Source organism: Syngnathus scovelli, chromosome 17 (assembly GCF_024217435.2).
Source record: "Syngnathus scovelli strain Florida chromosome 17, RoL_Ssco_1.2, whole genome shotgun sequence".
In the NCBI taxonomy this organism is placed as follows: Eukaryota; Metazoa; Chordata; class Actinopteri; order Syngnathiformes; family Syngnathidae; genus Syngnathus; species Syngnathus scovelli.
The window spans coordinates 9,665,019-9,682,291 of record NC_090863.1 but is presented as its reverse complement, the minus strand read 5'-3'; the positions used below and the strand labels follow the sequence as shown (position 1 = coordinate 9,682,291).

Here is a 17,273-nt window from a genome sequence, read left to right as displayed (position 1 = left end):
TGGTGTCAGCTGGTCCATAGGGGGGTTCACTCCTTCTTCGCAGTGATAATCCATAATAGCTCTTTACAGTGGACGCCTGATTGTAGTTCCTTAGAAACACACTTTGCCCTCTTCAGTCTTCTGCACTGACTTGAGCACGTGGTTCTCCTGCGGTGAATTAAAAGGGAATGATCGGAGCCATTCATCGGCCTGGAAACTAGTCGACTGTGTTCACTCACAACGGCGCAAACACCCCTTTCTAACTTGCGTCTCCAAAAATACCAAAAGAAAGAAAACTGCCCTGACGGCACGAAAATAGGGCCGAGAGTCTCCTGTAGCGTCAGATGCTTTACTGTAATGTCTGATGTCGAAGAATAATTGGAATAAACAATCACAAATTTCATCATCATATGCCTCAAAACAAAGTTGGCGTATACTGTTTTGGTTTTTGTCCCTTAATGGCCACTGTCTCAGATAAAAATATCTGATCTAAGCACCTGAACAAAAGTCTGAATACTCCCAAGACTAAAGACAAATATAATCCCTGCGCTATATACGACACCACAGATAACCTTTGACCTATATGTCCAGCTGTTGTAGGAATGTCTCAGACAAACAGCGCCTCTCGGTGGGCAGGAGGCTGCCGAAAAATACTAGCAAAGCAGATTCACTTCATGATACATTTGGTTTCCCCCTGATTAATACAAGTGCAACTACCGACTGTGTGACATCAGACAGAGAACTATTAGCGCCCTGCTAGATAAGCCTTAGTGTTCAGAGTTGCTTGCAGAATGTCTTTCTTAAGATGTTTACATCCTACAGGCGAATCAAATATGAGCAAATGTGTCCACTGTACGTATAATAAACTTATTCAAACCGCCAGGGTGGTTCAAAGGAGAAACGTCCACATGTGCTATCTAAAATGAGAAAAAGAAATTGTCTCCTTGTGGAGGTCTAAACAAAAGAGCAAAATGTAAACATTCTGGATTTTAAGCCTCGCAGGCCGCCGACTGGATGCTGCCGTTGAGTTCGCCGAGCCCCGGCAGCGGAGCGTTGACATCAGTCATCTCGCCCACGATGAAGGTGGGCGCCTCCGCTTTGTCGTTGGCTAGGGTGCTCTCAGGCGGCGGTGCTTGTGGCGGTGGAGGTGCCTGCGGTGGCGGAGGCGGCTCCTCGGTGGCTTGCTGGACGAGGGTGGGCTCCTCGTCCAGCCGGCTGGAGATGGACCAGTAGAGGTGAGCGTCCAGCCTGGCGGCAGCCAATGAGAGCTCTCGTGCCGAACAGGAGGGCGTGTCTACCTGGATTTGGAGGATTTTTTTGTTGACATCATACGTCACATGTTTGTAATCATGATCATTATGATTACTATGATCAATCATCACCAGGAGTACCTCGAAGGTGTGATGGAAAGCACCGTAGTCAACATCGAAGAAGCCCTCAGCCAGCGACATCATGGGACTGAAGCGGTGGCCCCATTGCACCTCCTCAGCCAAGTAGGAACTTCGGGCTTGGCACGTCATGCCTGCACACAGGGAGCAAACACGACACGTGTTACTCGCGGCCATTTTGGGCCGAGAGCCAAGAGAGAACAATTTAAGTGACGCATCGAGTGATGAACGACGAGCTTTTATTATGAATATTCTCTGCGGCAGAGTTATGATCTCATTGGAAGTTGCTGAGCAAGGAAATCAATAGGCATTTTTACCCACGTAGCGTCAAAGAATAGCTCCAAACTTTTATCGGCCCCTTTGGAGGCCATTTTGCCGCTAGGGAATCATTTAAAGAGCTTTGCTGGGCCACGTCGTTTTCAGGTTTAATACCACTTTGAATTAAAATGACCACGTTGTTTTTTTTTTAATGTATTTCACAACGCAAGCAAGAACAATTAGAGCGATAAAACGTATCTTTGCACCTTTTTTTGTTACCCATTAGGGAGAGTAGATGTATGAGATTAAAAGTTTGATAGCACAAAGTATCAGCATTTTGCAATTGTATTATTTTGCTTTGAGCATTTCAAAATTTCAACATTCTCACCTGTTGCCTCCACCATTCCCTCGAGGATGACCACAATCTCAAAGTCCTCCTTCTCTAGCTGCGACTGTGACATGTCCCAGAAGGGCGAGCGAGCGTCGATCTCATGCGATATTACCAGCGGCGACACCAGGAAGAGGCGGTCGTCGCCCGTCTCGAAGCCCACGCTTATGTCCGTCTGATCCAGGGGGATGAATTCGCCTTCAAAGAGGAGACGCAGAAGGTGAAAAATGATTTATCTATTTATTTATTGGACGCTACTATGGAATTCTACGGCAGGCTCACCCTCCTGCGTCTGCTTGGACTTAATGAGCTTGGCCCTCATGTTAGCGCCCACAATGTGCGAGCTGCGCAGGTCGCCCACCCGGAACATCAGACACAGCTTGTCGTCCCGCAGTGAGATGACGGCGTGCTTGGAGAACACCAGCGTCTCGGCCCGCTTGTTGGGCTGCGAGATCTTCACGAACATGCAGCCCACCTGCGCCGATACCACATCACGTCAGGGATCAACTTCCGAACAAAATGGCTGACAAGCTGTGCATTTCACAGTGTCACATTCTGCACTGAATCATTTCACTCATGTGAACAAATCAGCCACAACCACTGAAATGGTTTAAATTCCTCCAAAATATAAATCTAGTCTAATTTAACACGTGCTGACCATGAAGGCGTTGACCATGGAGCCCAGGATGGCTTGCAGCAGCAGCAGCATGGTGCCCACGGGACACTGGTCGGTGATGACGCGGTGGCCGTAGCCGATGGTCGTCTCCGTCTCGATGGAGAAGAGGAAGGCCGAAATGAAGCCGTTGACATTGTTGACGCACGGTGTCCACGTCTCGTCCTCCAGGTGATCCAGATCGCCCCTAAGGATGATGACCATGGAGTCACACGATCAAATCCGATCATAAAATACGGATGGTCCATTTTGTTCATTTATTCGTTCATTTATCCACGTTGTCTTGAACTGGCTTTGTGAAAGTCAAGCTCCTTGCAGCTGTTCATTCACGGCTCAATAGTTAAACAAGTCAAATGAGTTTTATTGCCTTTCTGAACACAGGATGTTTTTTTCCATGGGGTGCCGAGGATATCTCAGAGGGTTCGCAAAACCATACAAAACGATGATTACAAACCACCCAAATTCTTCAGAAAACGCCGATAAAGATTCACTGGATGTTGCCTTCGAGGGATGGGTGGTCTGAGCATATTTCATGGGGGGGTGTCTTTTATATGAAGCAGCGTCTGTGAGCGAGGAAGTGCAGAAGAAGCAGCAGCTCTCTGCCGCAGCTGCCGTTGGCCCTCCATTGATACGATAAGGTCAGGATTTTACGAGGTCAGCCCCTTAGCTAATTGGAGCGCGGCTCCTGCGGGAAGTGACACGTGGCCGTAATCAGACGACTGCTTGGTCATCATCTTTTTCTTTTCAGCCTTCGCAGCAGAAACGCCTCGGAGGTTTTCCTCACCCAGAAGTTCATAAGAGGTGATGCAGCCCCCGTGGTCGATTAATTAAAAGATGTGCTTTTGTTGTATCGATGTCCCGCCAAGTTCGGGATTGGGGCGCTCCATTAGTCGTGTCTGGCAATAAATAGGATGTCACAAGGCGAGTACATAGCAGCTTTGCTCGACGTACGCCTTAGCTAATGCTCGCTAAATAATTACCTAATTGTCTTGAAGACAAATAGTTTGCCAATTAGCATTTTGAGCACCCCAGCAGAAACTAAAACGTAATAAATATTGTTGGCGAAGCGCACAGTCAAGTGATATTACTTTTGATTTATTTATAGCATTGTATCGTAAAAGAAAAGCGCGGGTTCATCGGATTGTTGAGCTAAGATCAAATTCTTGACTAAATGGTAATTAAATCAATGAATGGAGGCCAGTGCTCACCTGCAATAGGCGATGAGGTACCAAATGGCACCGAAGAAGAGCCACGTGACGGCATAGGCCATGACAAAGACAAAGAGCGAGCAGCGCCAGTTGAGGTCAACCAGCGTGGTGAAGATGTCAGTCAGGTAGCGGTAGGTCTCCCGCATGTTGCCATGTTGCACGTTGCAGCGGCCGTTCTTCTCCACGTAGCGCTGCCTCTTGCGTCGAGCGCGAGCTGGTACAAAGACAACGAGACAAATGCTGCTACCGTTTTTGTTGACCCTTTGGGGGTCGTTTTAGGTCAACGTCCATAAAAGGTACTGACTGACCAAAAGTCTTGAAGGTCACTCACCCCACCCAAATCGCCCTCTCTCTTTCTCCGGTTGGATTTTCTTCCTGGTCTGATTGACTGTGGCCTCCCGCTCGGCCATCTTGGATTGGAACGACCGCTTCACTTTGGGCACTTCACTGGTGACAACGTGGCCCAGCTCCTCAGACACGTTGAAAACACCGTCGGCAGGAGGCATCGGGGCCTCGTTGACCGTCTCCTGGTCCCCTTCCGGCTTGTGGTCCACGGGCAATGAGAGCGAGTCCGGGCGCGGGGGCAGGACGGAGTTCTCCACAGCCATGACTCGCGTGTAATCGATTGTGTAATATAGTGTTATTGAAATGTCACTTTGGTACACTCTGTCCACTGGATGTTGGTTGTACTACCATTTGTTTGCTGAAACATGAGAAGGGAAACATGCAAGTCAAGCTATTGTTCTGTCACAATGAATGAATGATTCTTCTGGAAACAAAAATAAAATATATGCAATATGATGAGAGTTGACTAAACCATTATTTGGATTAGCAACATATTTTGCCATGGCTGAAGGCCTCTGATGAAAGAATTTATGTTTATTTTTCTTGCCCTTTCTGTTCTGTGGATAAGGTAAAGACATACAAAGGCGCTAATACTATTAACAATAACCGTCTTAATGTTCCATCATATATAACGGAATAACCCCTACAAGAAAAATGCAAGTTTTAAAATGTGTATGGAGTAAAAATGTACAATCCGCACCAAAATATATGTTTCGTGGATTATGTTTTCTTTCGTCTGTTAAGTAGTTTTCCCTTTCTAATTATTATTATTGCAGAATTTAAAATTCATCCCTATTTGCTCTAAGCATTGTGATGATCAAATCTTGCATGTTTTATACAGCAGCTGGGGTGAAGTGGATGTGCGTGCGTGCGCGTGCGTGTGCGTGCGTGCGCGAGAGAGCGAGAGAGAGAGACAGAGAGTTTATGTGCGTGTGTATGCTTATTTCAACGTACATTGCTATCACAGCAGGCCGTCTCAGGTGTCTTACATAATGCACGCAGCAGGGCCTACCGTTTAAAAAAATGACTCCGTTATTTTTGAGTCATAATAACAAGTCTATTTGCACAATACAATTGATTTTTGTTTATGTGCGTCCATCGTGGTGACACTGATGGAGGCAATCGCAATGTCGCCCGTTGAGAGATTGGCCACGATTTGTGAACGGGGTTGATGGCCACAAGCAATGGTGCACATTTAATCAACAAATTGGTTGCGTATTAAAATAATGAAATCTCTAACCTGATTAGTTTACCCTCATTTGAAGAAGAAGATGGGTATTCATCGTATGGAACGGTGGTTCGACGCGTCGGTCCATTTTCGCCATCGATCCGGTAGATCCTCCAGGACCGAAAGGGATGGAAAAAAGATCTCTTCACCCTAAAAATGGACCTTGCGCGGCCGCCTTCTCGATCCTCGCGGCTTGCTGTGGCGGTGAGGTGGAAGAGTCTTCCGCCGTGCGTGATACGATGGAGGCGGGCAGGTGTCGTCAGCCCAGCCCCTCGCATCGCGCTTTGGCGAAGTGTGGTGAAATTACAGCAATTGTCGATATCTATTTTAAAACATGAATACTTTGCCCCTTCGCGCCTTCAAAATTGTGCTATTAAGCCTGTTCAAAGAAAACACTAATAAAATATAGCTGTGTGGAAATCTATGGTATACGACTTATTCACTCACGAGACAAAACATGAAATCCATCAATATAAGTGACCCAGAAGACACTAAAAGGTTAAAAATCACATATTTCCATTTATATACAGAAAATAAAATTGAGAATGTAATTTGCTCGTGTAATACACACTCCAACCCAGCAGATGGCGGTATAATGTTAGAATGCTAGACGGTTATCCGAAGTATGGGACGAAGAAGTCCTTCCTTTCTTTTTCTCCTCCCAAAATGTCGGTGTTCGGACCGGTTGTGAAGGTTCATCCCGTCGTTATCGCCTCGATTTGTGACTCGTACGAGCGACGAAATGAGGGAGCGAGTCGCGTGATTGGTACATTATTAGGTAAGAAGCCATTTTATGACTCAAACGCTCATTTTTATCTCGTCGTCCTATCCTGGTGCTAGTGTTAGCATGTTTGCTGCTAACGCCTGCATGCTGCCCATGCTTACCAGTCCATCGTTTTAACCAATTGTGTCATTTTCTCTAAACTATACGAGGTAAACACAAATTGGACGAGCAATATTGATTGTGATGTTACTGATGCGGTTGTACTTGTAATGTGTGTGTTAGCCGGACTGTGGCTAACAACAGTAAGATGAAACCTTTACTTTACGTGTTATTTAAACATGTGCTCCTTCAGGTACCATTGACAAGCACTCGATAGAGGTGACCAACTGCTTCTCTGTGCCCCACAATGAGTCTGAAGACGAGGTGCGTTGTCTCTACTATTTATTGTTGTCACTGTACGTAGGTAAGGGTTAACAGTACAGTACGCAACGCTACTTGTCAGCCCAGCCCCTGACTTGACGTTCCTTGTCTTCAGGTCGCCGTGGACATGGAGTTTGCCAAGAGTATGTACGAACTTCACAAGCGGGTGTCACCCACTGAGGTCATCATCGGCTGGTATGCCACAGGCTTCGACATTACTGAGCACTCTGTGCTCATCCACGAGTATTACAGTCGCGAGGCCACTAACCCCATCCACCTGACAGCTGACACGGCTCTGCAGAGTGGCAAGATGAACATCCGCGCTTTCGTCAGGTCTATGCCCCCCCCCCTCGTTTGTTTTGTGCGAGCGACCGCACGCTGACACTTCATCTCTTACACAGTGCGCAGATGGGCGTGCCAGGGAAGACGGTTGGTGTGATGTTTACTCCACTCACAGTCAAATACGTGTACTACGACACGGAGAGGATAGGCGGTAAGGAAGGAACCACTCTTGATGTTTCTACCAAGCAGCCTGTGAACAAATTAAGCGGTTGATACGTTACCAAAAATGCTGCACTGCTTGGTGGAAATGTGGCTTTCATTGTCTTAAATGTAGAATGATTAAAAATCTCCATTCACAATGTTGTTTATTTTTTTAGTGGACCTTCTGCAGAGGACACGCCTCGTTACCGGTCGCACCAAGGGACTGACGTCCGATCTCTCCCAGGTGGTTGGCTCGGCCGCCCGCGTCCAGGACATGCTGACCACCGTGCTGGCGTACATTGAGGATGTGCTGGTGAGTCCTAGCAGACATTTTGTCAATTGCCTCCGTCTTGGAATTCCAGAAAGTTGATGTTGGCTGTGTTCAGAACACTCCCTTGTTTAGTGCCCAAGGTTGCCTTTAGGGGGTGCTATTTGAATGTGTAGCAAGTGTATGATATCCCCTCTGTAATGCTAATTATAATCCGGCACATAATTATGAAATAGCAATGATCATGCAATTAATGACTAAACGGCATTCACTTATTAAAATATCCATGTATAGTGACTAGGAAAAAGGGTTGATTCCCAACATAATATAAAAGTTAGTGGGCACAAATCAGATCAGGAAGAAGCAAGTGTACTTCCTAGAATTCCATATTAGTGAGCAGTCCACTAATTGTGACCGCTTGATCCGTCTCAGTCCGGCAAGGTGACAGCGGACAACAGCGTGGGCCGCTTCTTGATGGACCTGGTCAACAAGGTGCCCACCATCTCGGCAGAGGACTTTGAGAATATGATCAACTCCAACATCAACGTACGTTTGTCTTTCTGTTTACGGATGTGTTATGGATGTTTTTGTTTTTTTGTTTTTCCTAAGAATGCAAAAACATGTCAAGTAATGTCATGTCAAATGTTTCCTCTCAGGACCTTCTGATGGTGACCTACCTGTCCAACCTCACCCAAGCACAGATTGCCCTTAATGAGAAGCTGGTGCTGCTCTGAGGCACTATTTAAGTTTTGTGTACAAGTTTTCCTTTTCTCAAATGAATTAAAGCAAAATTTGCCCCAAAACTATTCCCCTCCAAGTACCTTGTGGAGTCATTTGCTCAATGATTTGACTTTACAGGCACATTATTTTGAACTGTATGAACAAATTGGCAGTACTGTAGATGTTAGGGTTTACAGGTTATCTTGATCCTATGCTTATGTTGGAATATAACCTGTAATAAATAACCTAGCTTGTCCTGTCTTCAGAGGTCAAGGGCTTCAACCCCATCCTGTCCACTCTCACCTCCACCCTGTTTCTCTCAATAAAAATGCTCTTGCAAGAGGCCAGAGTCAGAACTCATTCGATTATCGCTGTATGCACAGCGACGAATGACCCTCCACTTGCAAGTGTTTAAAAGGGCATACTGTCTCCCATGTGGTTCTTGCAAAAATAAGTTAGAATGGGCACCACTCTTCACAGTAGATATTTGGTTTTGATTTGATCCTGTATCAAAGTCTATTTGTAATGTTGACAGTACAGTGACAAGTTATACAGCATATTAAATTTACAAGTTGCCAGTTTGCTGTAAAAACAGGTTTGCAACACTGTAGCCTTGCATGAGTTTGAAATTTGTGGTTATTTATTAATTCTCTGCATTAATATACATTCTAACTGTCCAGCCTGAGTTATTTAGGTACAAAACGCAGGAGTGAACAAGTGCACCCGGGTGTTGCAGCTGCTTTTGTCTTCTTGCTTTGGCGACCCTCCCTCAACGTTTCCCTGCAGAGTCGAGGCCCGGCTCGGCCTTTTTGTTTTGCGGCTTCATGAAGTTCTCCACGGCGGCGTAGCCGTTCACGGCTTTCTCGTAGAGGGTGTCCTCGGCTGACCTGGCGATGACTACTGCACGTTCCGGGTAATACAGAGAGGCAGTGGTGGCCATAAGGACCACCGGGTAGATGACCCTTTTCAACCGCGAGCGTCTGGCGAGAAGCAGCCCCAGCAAGCCAGTAGAACCAATGATACCGGCCTTAGCGTGGAAATCCCCCGGTGGGTTTTTGACGAACGCCCAAGAGTCGCCCGCCAGCTGGACTTTGGGTTCGATGCGGTCGTACGTTGTCCGACACCAAGTAGTGTACGGCTCCGCGAGCTTCCGCAGGGTGGCGACACACTGCTCCAGTTCCCCGGCGACGGGCTCTTCGAGCGCGGCTTTCTCTTGTCGCGGTGCAGCGTACAGAGACAGGTCTTCCCAATTTAATTTTGCAGGCTGGGGCATATTTCCGTCACCGGCTGCGGCGTAGACGGTGGCAGGCCCCAAACTGAAAGCTCCGACCACGAGTCTACCTGTCACCTTCAACATGATCCTGGGTTGCCATGCGTGGCCAGTACGGCGACTCGGGAGGGACACTCTTCCTCAAAGCGAACACATCCAATTATACCAACATCACTAAGAAGCCATTTAGGTTTTGTTGTGTGGAATTCATCCGCAAACCTGCACTTGTTGGTACATCTGTAATAGTTAGCAACACAAATTATTCCTCTCGATCGTTGTATGTGCTATCGTCACGTTTTGTAGCGCTTGTTCCTGTGACGTCACGGTTACCTTGGTAACAACGACGTTTACATGATACAAGCGGCACTTTCTGCATGCAAGAATTATATTTCACAGAAGAATAATAGTCGCTATACAAGTTAAGCATTGAGGAGAAATGGAATATCTTGACGTCTCGTCCATTAACAATATGAAGGCGCTGTCTGCCTTGCTTTCCCCTGAACAAGAAGATGAAAATGACGAAGACTATCAAGTGAGTATAATTTCCCATGTAAGTGTTGTTTTTTTTCCCCTCTGATGTAAAGTGTCATTTTTCTCACTGTAAATCTTTCCTAGGATGTACCTCCTTTGGCAAAAATGGGCCCTGGACATATTGGCCCCTCAGCCAAAAAGGAGAAAGAAGGTAACTACTTTGTGAAGGAAAAAAAAAATCGTTTTAAGAACAATTTGTATGTGTATTTTAGAGGTGTCGCCATATTTGAAGAAGAACAGCAAAGACGTGTGGAGCGAAGAAGAAGTGGCTGAGGGCCCGCAGTACGAAGATATCACTGACCCAAGGCCGCAGCCTCAGTACGTCCACACAACACATGGATATACCAAATTTACGTTTTACTGCTAAATTAGACATATTGTCTGATTTGGAGGCCAAACTAATCAATCCATAAGACATGAAATAAAACTTTTTCTGTGATTGTGTACAGGTATGAAATCATCCTCAAACAAAATGTCGGCACAGAGGATCTTTTTTTGGGCTTAAGCAGAAAGGACCCTTCCTCCATGTGCTGTGAAGCAATGTTGGTAATAAATCACATTATGCGTATGCGCGACCCTTATATTCTGAACCCATTCAAGACACATAACTGTAAAATCTTTTTGTTGGATATTTCTACCATCAGGTGAAAATCAAACTTCCAGACAGCAAAGCGGACGACGTGACTCTGGAGGTGAAAGAAAAGTTTCTTGATCTTCGGACACCGAAATAGTAAGGAACATGAGGTCTAATCTCTCCAAAATGGTTCCTAGGAGGGTGTGGCTCTGCCTAGCCTATGTGACATGATCTCAACATCAACCTGCATATCCTGTGTCTCAATATTATAGTAGACTGGGCCTCCACCTTCCACACCCTGTTCACCAACAGGAGGGCAAGGCTCAGTTTTTTAGTGAACGAGAGGAGCTAGAGGTGACGCTGCTGATGAATCGACCACTGGACGCCATCAACATGCAGTGAGACTTGACGGCCCACAAGATCGCACCCAGACCGAATTCTATTGAATATATGGCTGACAACTAACGTAGACAATGCTTCTAATACAGCAGGGGTGTCAAACTCATTTCTTTCGTGGGCCGCGTTGTAGTCATAGCTTCTTTCGGAGGGCCATTATGACTGTCAAGGCAAATAAATGTATGAGCACCTCATATTATATACACTAAAAGCTACAAAACAAACTGACAAATAACTTGCTTTTAAATCAGACGAGTAAAAACTGGTCAAATATTTAAAAAAAGATATTAAAAGTGAAGACAATTTGCGCGAATTTGATGCACAATTTGTCTTTGCAGTGTAATGCAGTATAATGATAGCTGCAATATAGTGCTTTCACTCTTCAATGTATAATACTTGTATTTTTTTTGACAAACGTTGTAATCAAATAACAAAAATAAAGTAAAATAAAAAAACACCTAACTTTTACTTAGGTTCGTGTGAAAAAAAGAAATATTATATTTATGTGTCTAGTTATTAAATTGGAGCAGTCTCGCTTTCCCAACTTTCCCGGCATGCACCTGTTCCGCTGCGCAGGCGCAGACGGCTTTATTTAGTACACAACTAAGGATACACACACGCACATACACAACTCACTATTCGTGATAACCGGAAACTTCAACCCTGTGGAATTGACCACACTTGGTAAAGGTGATCACTTCATATACTTATTTCGTCAGTACAGTGTTTTAAATAAAACTTCGTTGAATGTCTGCTTTAAAGATTAGCGAAACAAGCTAACGGAAGTGGCATTTGTCGGCTAGCAAAGCTGCAGTATCGTTAGCACAAACATCCCCTTCAATTCAGTGCTTAGCCTGTTCTTTTTAAAACACTTTTCCTGACAATACCTAGTTTATACTCGTGTATAAAACAAGGAGAATCTGTAAAAACTTCGCTTACATCCGCTCAATCTTTACCGCTTGTTTCTATTACAATGTTACAACAGAATCACTGTTGTAACTAAATGAGGCCATACTTAATTCATATTTCAAGTGTTGTTTAAAGAGTTAAGCTTAATATATAAAAACACATTACAAAGTGGCTTCCTCGTAGTTTTGAGTGTGTTATTGTAGAAATATTGATGAATCAAGACTTTTAAGACTCCTTTGCATTCCGGTAACTAGGTGAATTAAAAGTTTATTCACATAATCTCCTTATTGGTGGTTTATTGCTGCTTTGTTATTGGAAGACTGGAATTATTTATAGCTACAGTTCCACTTAAAAAGTCAAGTCTTAGTTCTTAGTAGATTTGATATGTTCAGAGCTTCAGATCTCCGTTGCAGAGGTTTCTTTACGGTACTAGCTTTTTTCCCAATAAGGTGTTGGCTGTAGAAGTTGTACAGTATTATTTATGACCATTTTTAATGAAAGGAGTCGTAATTTTGACAGTAATGTGTCAAGTAAAAGAAAAAAATGTGAAATTATTTGATAGCTACGTCCCTGCAGGACTGACAAAATTGAGTCTATGACTGTTCCCCAGGTGTGATGGAAAGACCGGCATGATTGGCGCGACCCTGCCATCATGACAGAGTGCTTCCTGCCACCCAGCAGCAGCCCCGCCGAGCAGCGGCGAGCTGAGCACCCGGGTGGCGTGGCGCGCACCCCCAGCTCCGAGGAGATCAGCCCCACCAAGTTTCCTGGGTTGTACCGCACCGGTGACCCATCGCCACCGCACGATGGTCTCCACCATGAGGCGCCTGACGCATACGTGTCAGATGATGACAAAGAGCACAGCAAGAAGAAGAACAAATTTAAGAAGAAGGAGAAGCGCAGTAAGTGGCAAAAATGGTCATAGAATTGTGAAAGTGTGTTATTGGTTCCAACTTTAATTATAATTTGACATAATTAGGAGAATATTTTGATGTATTGTTTAATCTGTATGTATTATTTATATCATTTATTGTTACAGTTTTCCTCAGTGGGCAACATCCTCTTTGCCACTTGATCAAAGTTTTTTTGACAGGGTAACCACGGCAACGTCAAGCGAGCGCTCATTTGTTTTTGGCTCTGCCGTCCAAACATGTCGGACAGTTTGGGGACGCTCTCGCCCGTTCACCAACCTTTTGTTTTTGAAACCTGCTGGCCTAAGTGAACTTTGATTGTTTTTTTAAGACTATAAATACAATTAGGGAGGTTAAGGCACAAGAGAGTTGTTCTACATTACTGGCTGACCTCTTTTTTCCAAGCACCCTTCCTCCCTCCCTCCCTTCCTGTTTCTCATGTAGAACAACTAACCAGGGCTATCTCTCCCTCTCTCGCTCTCGGTTGCAACCCAGCGGAAGGATATGCCGCCTTCCAGGAGGACAGCTCGGCAGATGAGGCCGAGAGCCCGTCCAAGATGAAGCGCTCCAAGGGCATCCACGTATTTAAGAAACCCAGCTTCTCCAAGAAGAAGGAGAAGGACTTCAAAGTGAAGGAGAAGGGTCCCAAGGAAGTCAAAGACAAGAAGTCCAAGGACCTGACGGCTGCCGATGTGGTCAAACAGTGGAAGGAGAAAAAGAAGAAGAAGAAGCCCTCCGTCGCTGGCACCCCTGCCGGTGAGGTAGAAACATTGCCAGCAGAGATGCCTGCCTTCAGGCCCATCTTCGGTGTCCCCCTTGCGGAGGCGGTGAAGCGGACCGCGCTATACGATGGCATACAGCTTCCCGCAATCTTCAGGGAGTGTGTGGACTACATCGAGAACTACGGCATGAAGTGTGAGGGCATCTATCGCGTCTCAGGTATGCTAACACCATGAGTAGGACTGGAGTTTTGGAATAGCGGACAGTCAGAAAGAACAAACAACACTTGCTAACACTCCTTTTCATCAGGTATGAAGTCCAAGGTGGACGAGCTGAAGGCGGCATACGACCGGGAGGAGTGTCCGTGCCTGGAGGAGTACGATCCTCACACGGTGGCCAGCCTGCTCAAGCAGTACTTGCGCGAGCTACCCGACAACCTGCTGGGCCGAGACCTGCCGCAGCGCTTCGAGGATGCGTGCGGCCGGCAGGGGGAAGCCGACAAGGTGAGCGAGTTCCAGCGGCTGCTGACCGAAGCGCCGCAAGAGAGCCGCCTCCTGCTCAGTTGGCTGATCACCCACATGGATCACGTCATCGCCAAGGAGGCCGACACCAAGATGAACATCCAGAATATCTCCATCGTGCTCAACCCCACCATACAGGTGGCTGTCACTTTTTGCATAGCTTTGTCTTATTTATTTATTTTTTTAAATCAAATAATAGCAGTTCTCAGTAAATAAACCCTCTTCCCGCTCACCATTCTTTCAGATCGGCAACAGAGTCCTCTACATGTTTTTCACGCACGTTAAGGATCTGTTTGGTGACGTGGTCTTGAGGCAGGCAGTGCGTCCGCTGCGCTGGTCCAACATGGCCACCATGCCGGCTTTGCCCGAGACTCAGGATAGCATCAAAGAGGAGATCAGGCGGCAGGTGAGAAGATGCATAAATGTTCATTTCTCGTCTGTTGATTGGCTGACCTTAGTCTTTTTTTGAGAATTCATGGCGAGACGTCACTAGAAATAGCTAGCTAGCTAAAACATCTAGAAATGATGAAAATTGGAGTCAGTTTAATGGCGCGCTTTGCCGTGTCTTTGCTGTCTTATAGGAGTTCCTGCTCAACTGTCTGCACAGAGACCTGCAGGCTGGCGTAAAGGACTTGTCCAAAGAGGAGCGTCTTTGGGAGGTCCAGAGAATCCTCACCGCTCTCAAGCGTAAACTGAGGGAGGCCAAGCGACAAGTAAGAGAAGCTCACTTTCAAACGTCACTGCCGAGGGTGACTCACCTTTGCGACGCTTCAGGAGTGCGAGACTAAGATCGCCCAGGAGATCGCCAGCCTGTCCAAGGAAGACGTTTCCAAAGAGGAGATGACCGAAAATGAGGAGGAAGTTGTTAACCTTTTACTGGCACAGGTGAGTGAGTGCCTTGCCACCTTGGGCAACATTTTCACCCGATACTTATAAGCAAGATGTTTGAATGAAGTGTATTTCATCTTTTTGCTCTGTCTAAAATTATGAATCAAATGTATCCACGTGTGGTCAGGAAAATGAGATCCTAACAGAGCAGGAGGAGTTAATTTCCCTGGAGCAAGTATTGCGCCGACAGATTGCCGCAGAGAAGGAGGAGATTGAGAGGCTGCGGGCGGAGATCGCGGATATCCAGAGGTAGGACGGTGACCGCAATTTCCTCACGTCGTAGCAACTACGTAGAGCCCTAATATTCCTCTCCAGTCGTCAGCAGGGCCGCAGCGAGACCGAGGAGTATTCGTCCGAGAGTGAGAGCGAAAGCGAGGATGAAGAGGAGTTGCAGATGATCCTGGAGGACCTTCAGAAGCAAAATGAGGAACTGGAGGTAAGGAGGAGGGAAAGAAATGCCTTGAAAGTGAATTCAAGCCATCATTTTGGGAGATGTCAACAAATCTCATGATGCTTAAGTCAAGTGTGCATGTTTTTTTTTTTGCCACCATACGTAGAGGGAGAAAATGATCTTAGGACCAGATCCACTTAAGATTCTCACTGGTTGAAGATGCTCACATGAAATGGCGGTTGTCACCACGGTAACGCTGTAACTTTTGCGTCATAGAACAAGAACACCCACTTGAACCAAGCCATCCACGAGGAGCAGGAGGCCATCTTGGAGCTGCGGGTCCAGCTGCGCCTTCTCCAGAACCACAAGCCACCGCCAACGGCGGCAGAGCAAACCCACGCGGCCGAGCCGCCGAGCCCGGAGGCCCGAGGTGGCGGCGGCGAGGAGCAAGCGAAGGTTTCCGACAGCAACGGTAGCAGTACAGCCACCGCCGCCCCCGTTGTGGCACCCGCCGGAAAGACGGTGAAGGATCCTCCCAAGCCGTCGCCCAGCAAAGACAGGCGGGACGGCAACATGTGAGGCAAAGTTGAAAGAACGGTGTTCACTTACTAACATACCATACGTCGTTTGTGCGTCAATGCTTCAGCTTACGTGAGTGACATATTGACCAAATCATTACAGAGCTGGAAAAACCTTGCCCTGGCATTTAATATTATGTGAGTCAATCAAGTTTGTTGCGAATTTTGACATGGTTGACTAAATAATTACAAATCTGGAAAGGCTTGAGGAGGCCTTTTGTATAACACTTGAGACGATAAAAAGGCTTGTGAATTTAATTTTGAACCTGCTTGGTCATATTTTGACATTTTCAAGCAAATATAAACATTTGTTTGTCATTACTTCGTCTTACAGCGAGCGCATTGACTGAATAACTATAGATCTGGAAAGACCTTGGCATGGTCTTTGTAGTGTGTGTCACTGAAGTTTCTTGCAAATTGATTTTTGACCTTGTTAATTGTGAATTTTATTGACTAATTAATTACAGAGCTGGAAAAGTCTCCCAGACATTTGTGGCTTGAACTGGTTAGTAACGTCTGACAGGTTATTTTCGTCAACCTGAAAACTAAATGTTTTCATCTTTGCTTCATCTTACATCAACATTATGACTAAATAATTCTACATCTTGAAAGCCCACGATGATTCTCTTAACGTGCGAGTCCATAAGGCTTGCTACAAATTATTATAATATTTTTTTTTATACAGATTTAGAAGCACTCGATAACACAAAACTTCAGCCTATGGGTCATGCTTGGCCCACAAGAAGGTTTGATAAGTCTAAAACTAACCAAGAAGCCCACAAATACTCTGAGACGGACGGTCATGTCATATATTTTGCCATGTCACATATTTTCTTAAATTCATGTCAACAGTACACTGTGCCAAAATGATTTAATAAAACTAAACCTCTTTGAATATATATGATGGCTCAAAATATTTAAATCAAAGATATACCTGGATTGAAAAAAAAAAAGCTTTCTGGTAATATATTGTAGCTAAATGGCTGGAAGGAGTATTACTGTGCAATCATCTCCTTGGGAATTTGTATGATGGATAAGTGGTTCAAAAGATGGATGGATGTCTTTCTCAAGCATTTTGCTATTTTTTTTGTTTTGTTTTTTTACAATCTAGTGTTCGCTTCTGGCTTGGTTGTGACATTTCATATTTTCCATTTACATTTTACTCCCCCTCGTTAATTGTTTTATACATGCATTATTGGACTTGTATGCTTGCATCTGGTCTCATGATGGTGTTACTATTAAAACCTCCTGTGACTGAAACACTGATATGCTGTGAGGAATAAAGAAAGCATCCATTCTGAGTGACGTTCGATTTATATCCAAATATGGCCAAAGAAATTTGTTTTAACTCTTTTCCGCCTGGCATTACCTAACTAGAAGTGTGCAATTTAGTGCTTCATACTCTTTCCTACTCCATATTTGTTAGATTATACTGATCAAAAACTATTTTTAACCAGTGATGACTTTATGTGCCTTTCAAATGTATCTTTTGATGCTGATTT

The 17,273-nt window shown here is 45.4% G+C and overlaps 5 protein-coding genes across 7 annotated transcripts; 3 read left to right on the top strand and 2 right to left on the bottom strand.

The window, feature by feature from the left end:
* Positions 1-314: 314 nt before the first annotated feature.
* kcnj9 (potassium inwardly rectifying channel subfamily J member 9) lies at positions 315-5,761 on the bottom strand. The gene is made up of 8 exons (XM_049747221.2): positions 5,480-5,761; positions 4,226-4,597; positions 3,895-4,108; positions 2,672-2,873; positions 2,296-2,488; positions 2,014-2,211; positions 1,371-1,501; positions 315-1,277 (listed from the first exon to the last, which is right to left on the bottom strand). Exons 2-8 carry the CDS (start codon positions 4,500-4,502, stop codon positions 969-971), a joined length of 1,524 nt encoding a protein of 507 aa, XP_049603178.1. The 5' UTR covers positions 4,503-4,597; positions 5,480-5,761; the 3' UTR covers positions 315-968.
* Positions 5,762-6,079: 318 nt separating this feature from the next.
* eif3f (eukaryotic translation initiation factor 3, subunit F) lies at positions 6,080-8,504 on the top strand. The gene is made up of 7 exons (XM_049747913.1): positions 6,080-6,245; positions 6,544-6,614; positions 6,727-6,944; positions 7,013-7,104; positions 7,271-7,407; positions 7,795-7,908; positions 8,019-8,504. The coding sequence occupies exons 1-7, from the start codon at positions 6,134-6,136 to the stop codon at positions 8,094-8,096; spliced, it is 822 nt and encodes a 273-aa protein (XP_049603870.1). The 5' UTR covers positions 6,080-6,133; the 3' UTR covers positions 8,097-8,504.
* A 196-nt stretch (positions 8,505-8,700) lies between these two features.
* Positions 8,701-9,598, bottom strand: LOC125985266 (MICOS complex subunit MIC26). The gene has a single exon (XM_049747944.1). The coding sequence runs from the start codon at positions 9,437-9,439 to the stop codon at positions 8,852-8,854; it is 588 nt and encodes a 195-aa protein (XP_049603901.1). The 5' UTR covers positions 9,440-9,598; the 3' UTR covers positions 8,701-8,851.
* A 32-nt stretch (positions 9,599-9,630) lies between these two features.
* On the top strand, positions 9,631-11,315 carry dnaaf6 (dynein axonemal assembly factor 6). Of its 2 annotated transcripts, none has more exons than XM_049747939.2 (6): positions 9,631-9,902; positions 9,968-10,034; positions 10,096-10,201; positions 10,333-10,429; positions 10,528-10,613; positions 10,730-11,315. In XM_049747939.2, the coding sequence occupies exons 1-6, from the start codon at positions 9,789-9,791 to the stop codon at positions 10,857-10,859; spliced, it is 600 nt and encodes a 199-aa protein (XP_049603896.1). In that variant the 5' UTR covers positions 9,631-9,788; the 3' UTR covers positions 10,860-11,315. The 2 variants fall into 2 exon arrangements, with proteins under 2 accessions (XP_049603896.1, XP_049603897.1); XM_049747940.2 differs by having other exon boundaries at positions 9,631-9,884; positions 10,730-11,311.
* A 106-nt stretch (positions 11,316-11,421) lies between these two features.
* ralbp1 (ralA binding protein 1) lies at positions 11,422-17,072 on the top strand. 2 transcript variants are annotated; one of them, XM_049747752.2, is made up of 10 exons: positions 11,422-11,543; positions 12,373-12,664; positions 13,169-13,612; positions 13,703-14,052; positions 14,159-14,320; positions 14,496-14,627; positions 14,689-14,799; positions 14,930-15,051; positions 15,118-15,238; positions 15,470-17,072. In XM_049747752.2, the coding sequence occupies exons 2-10, from the start codon at positions 12,415-12,417 to the stop codon at positions 15,770-15,772; spliced, it is 1,995 nt and encodes a 664-aa protein (XP_049603709.1). In that variant the 5' UTR covers positions 11,422-11,543; positions 12,373-12,414; the 3' UTR covers positions 15,773-17,072. The 2 variants fall into 2 exon arrangements, with proteins under 2 accessions (XP_049603709.1, XP_049603710.1); XM_049747753.2 differs by having other exon boundaries at positions 11,430-11,537.
* The last annotated feature ends 201 nt before the right edge of the window (positions 17,073-17,273 follow it).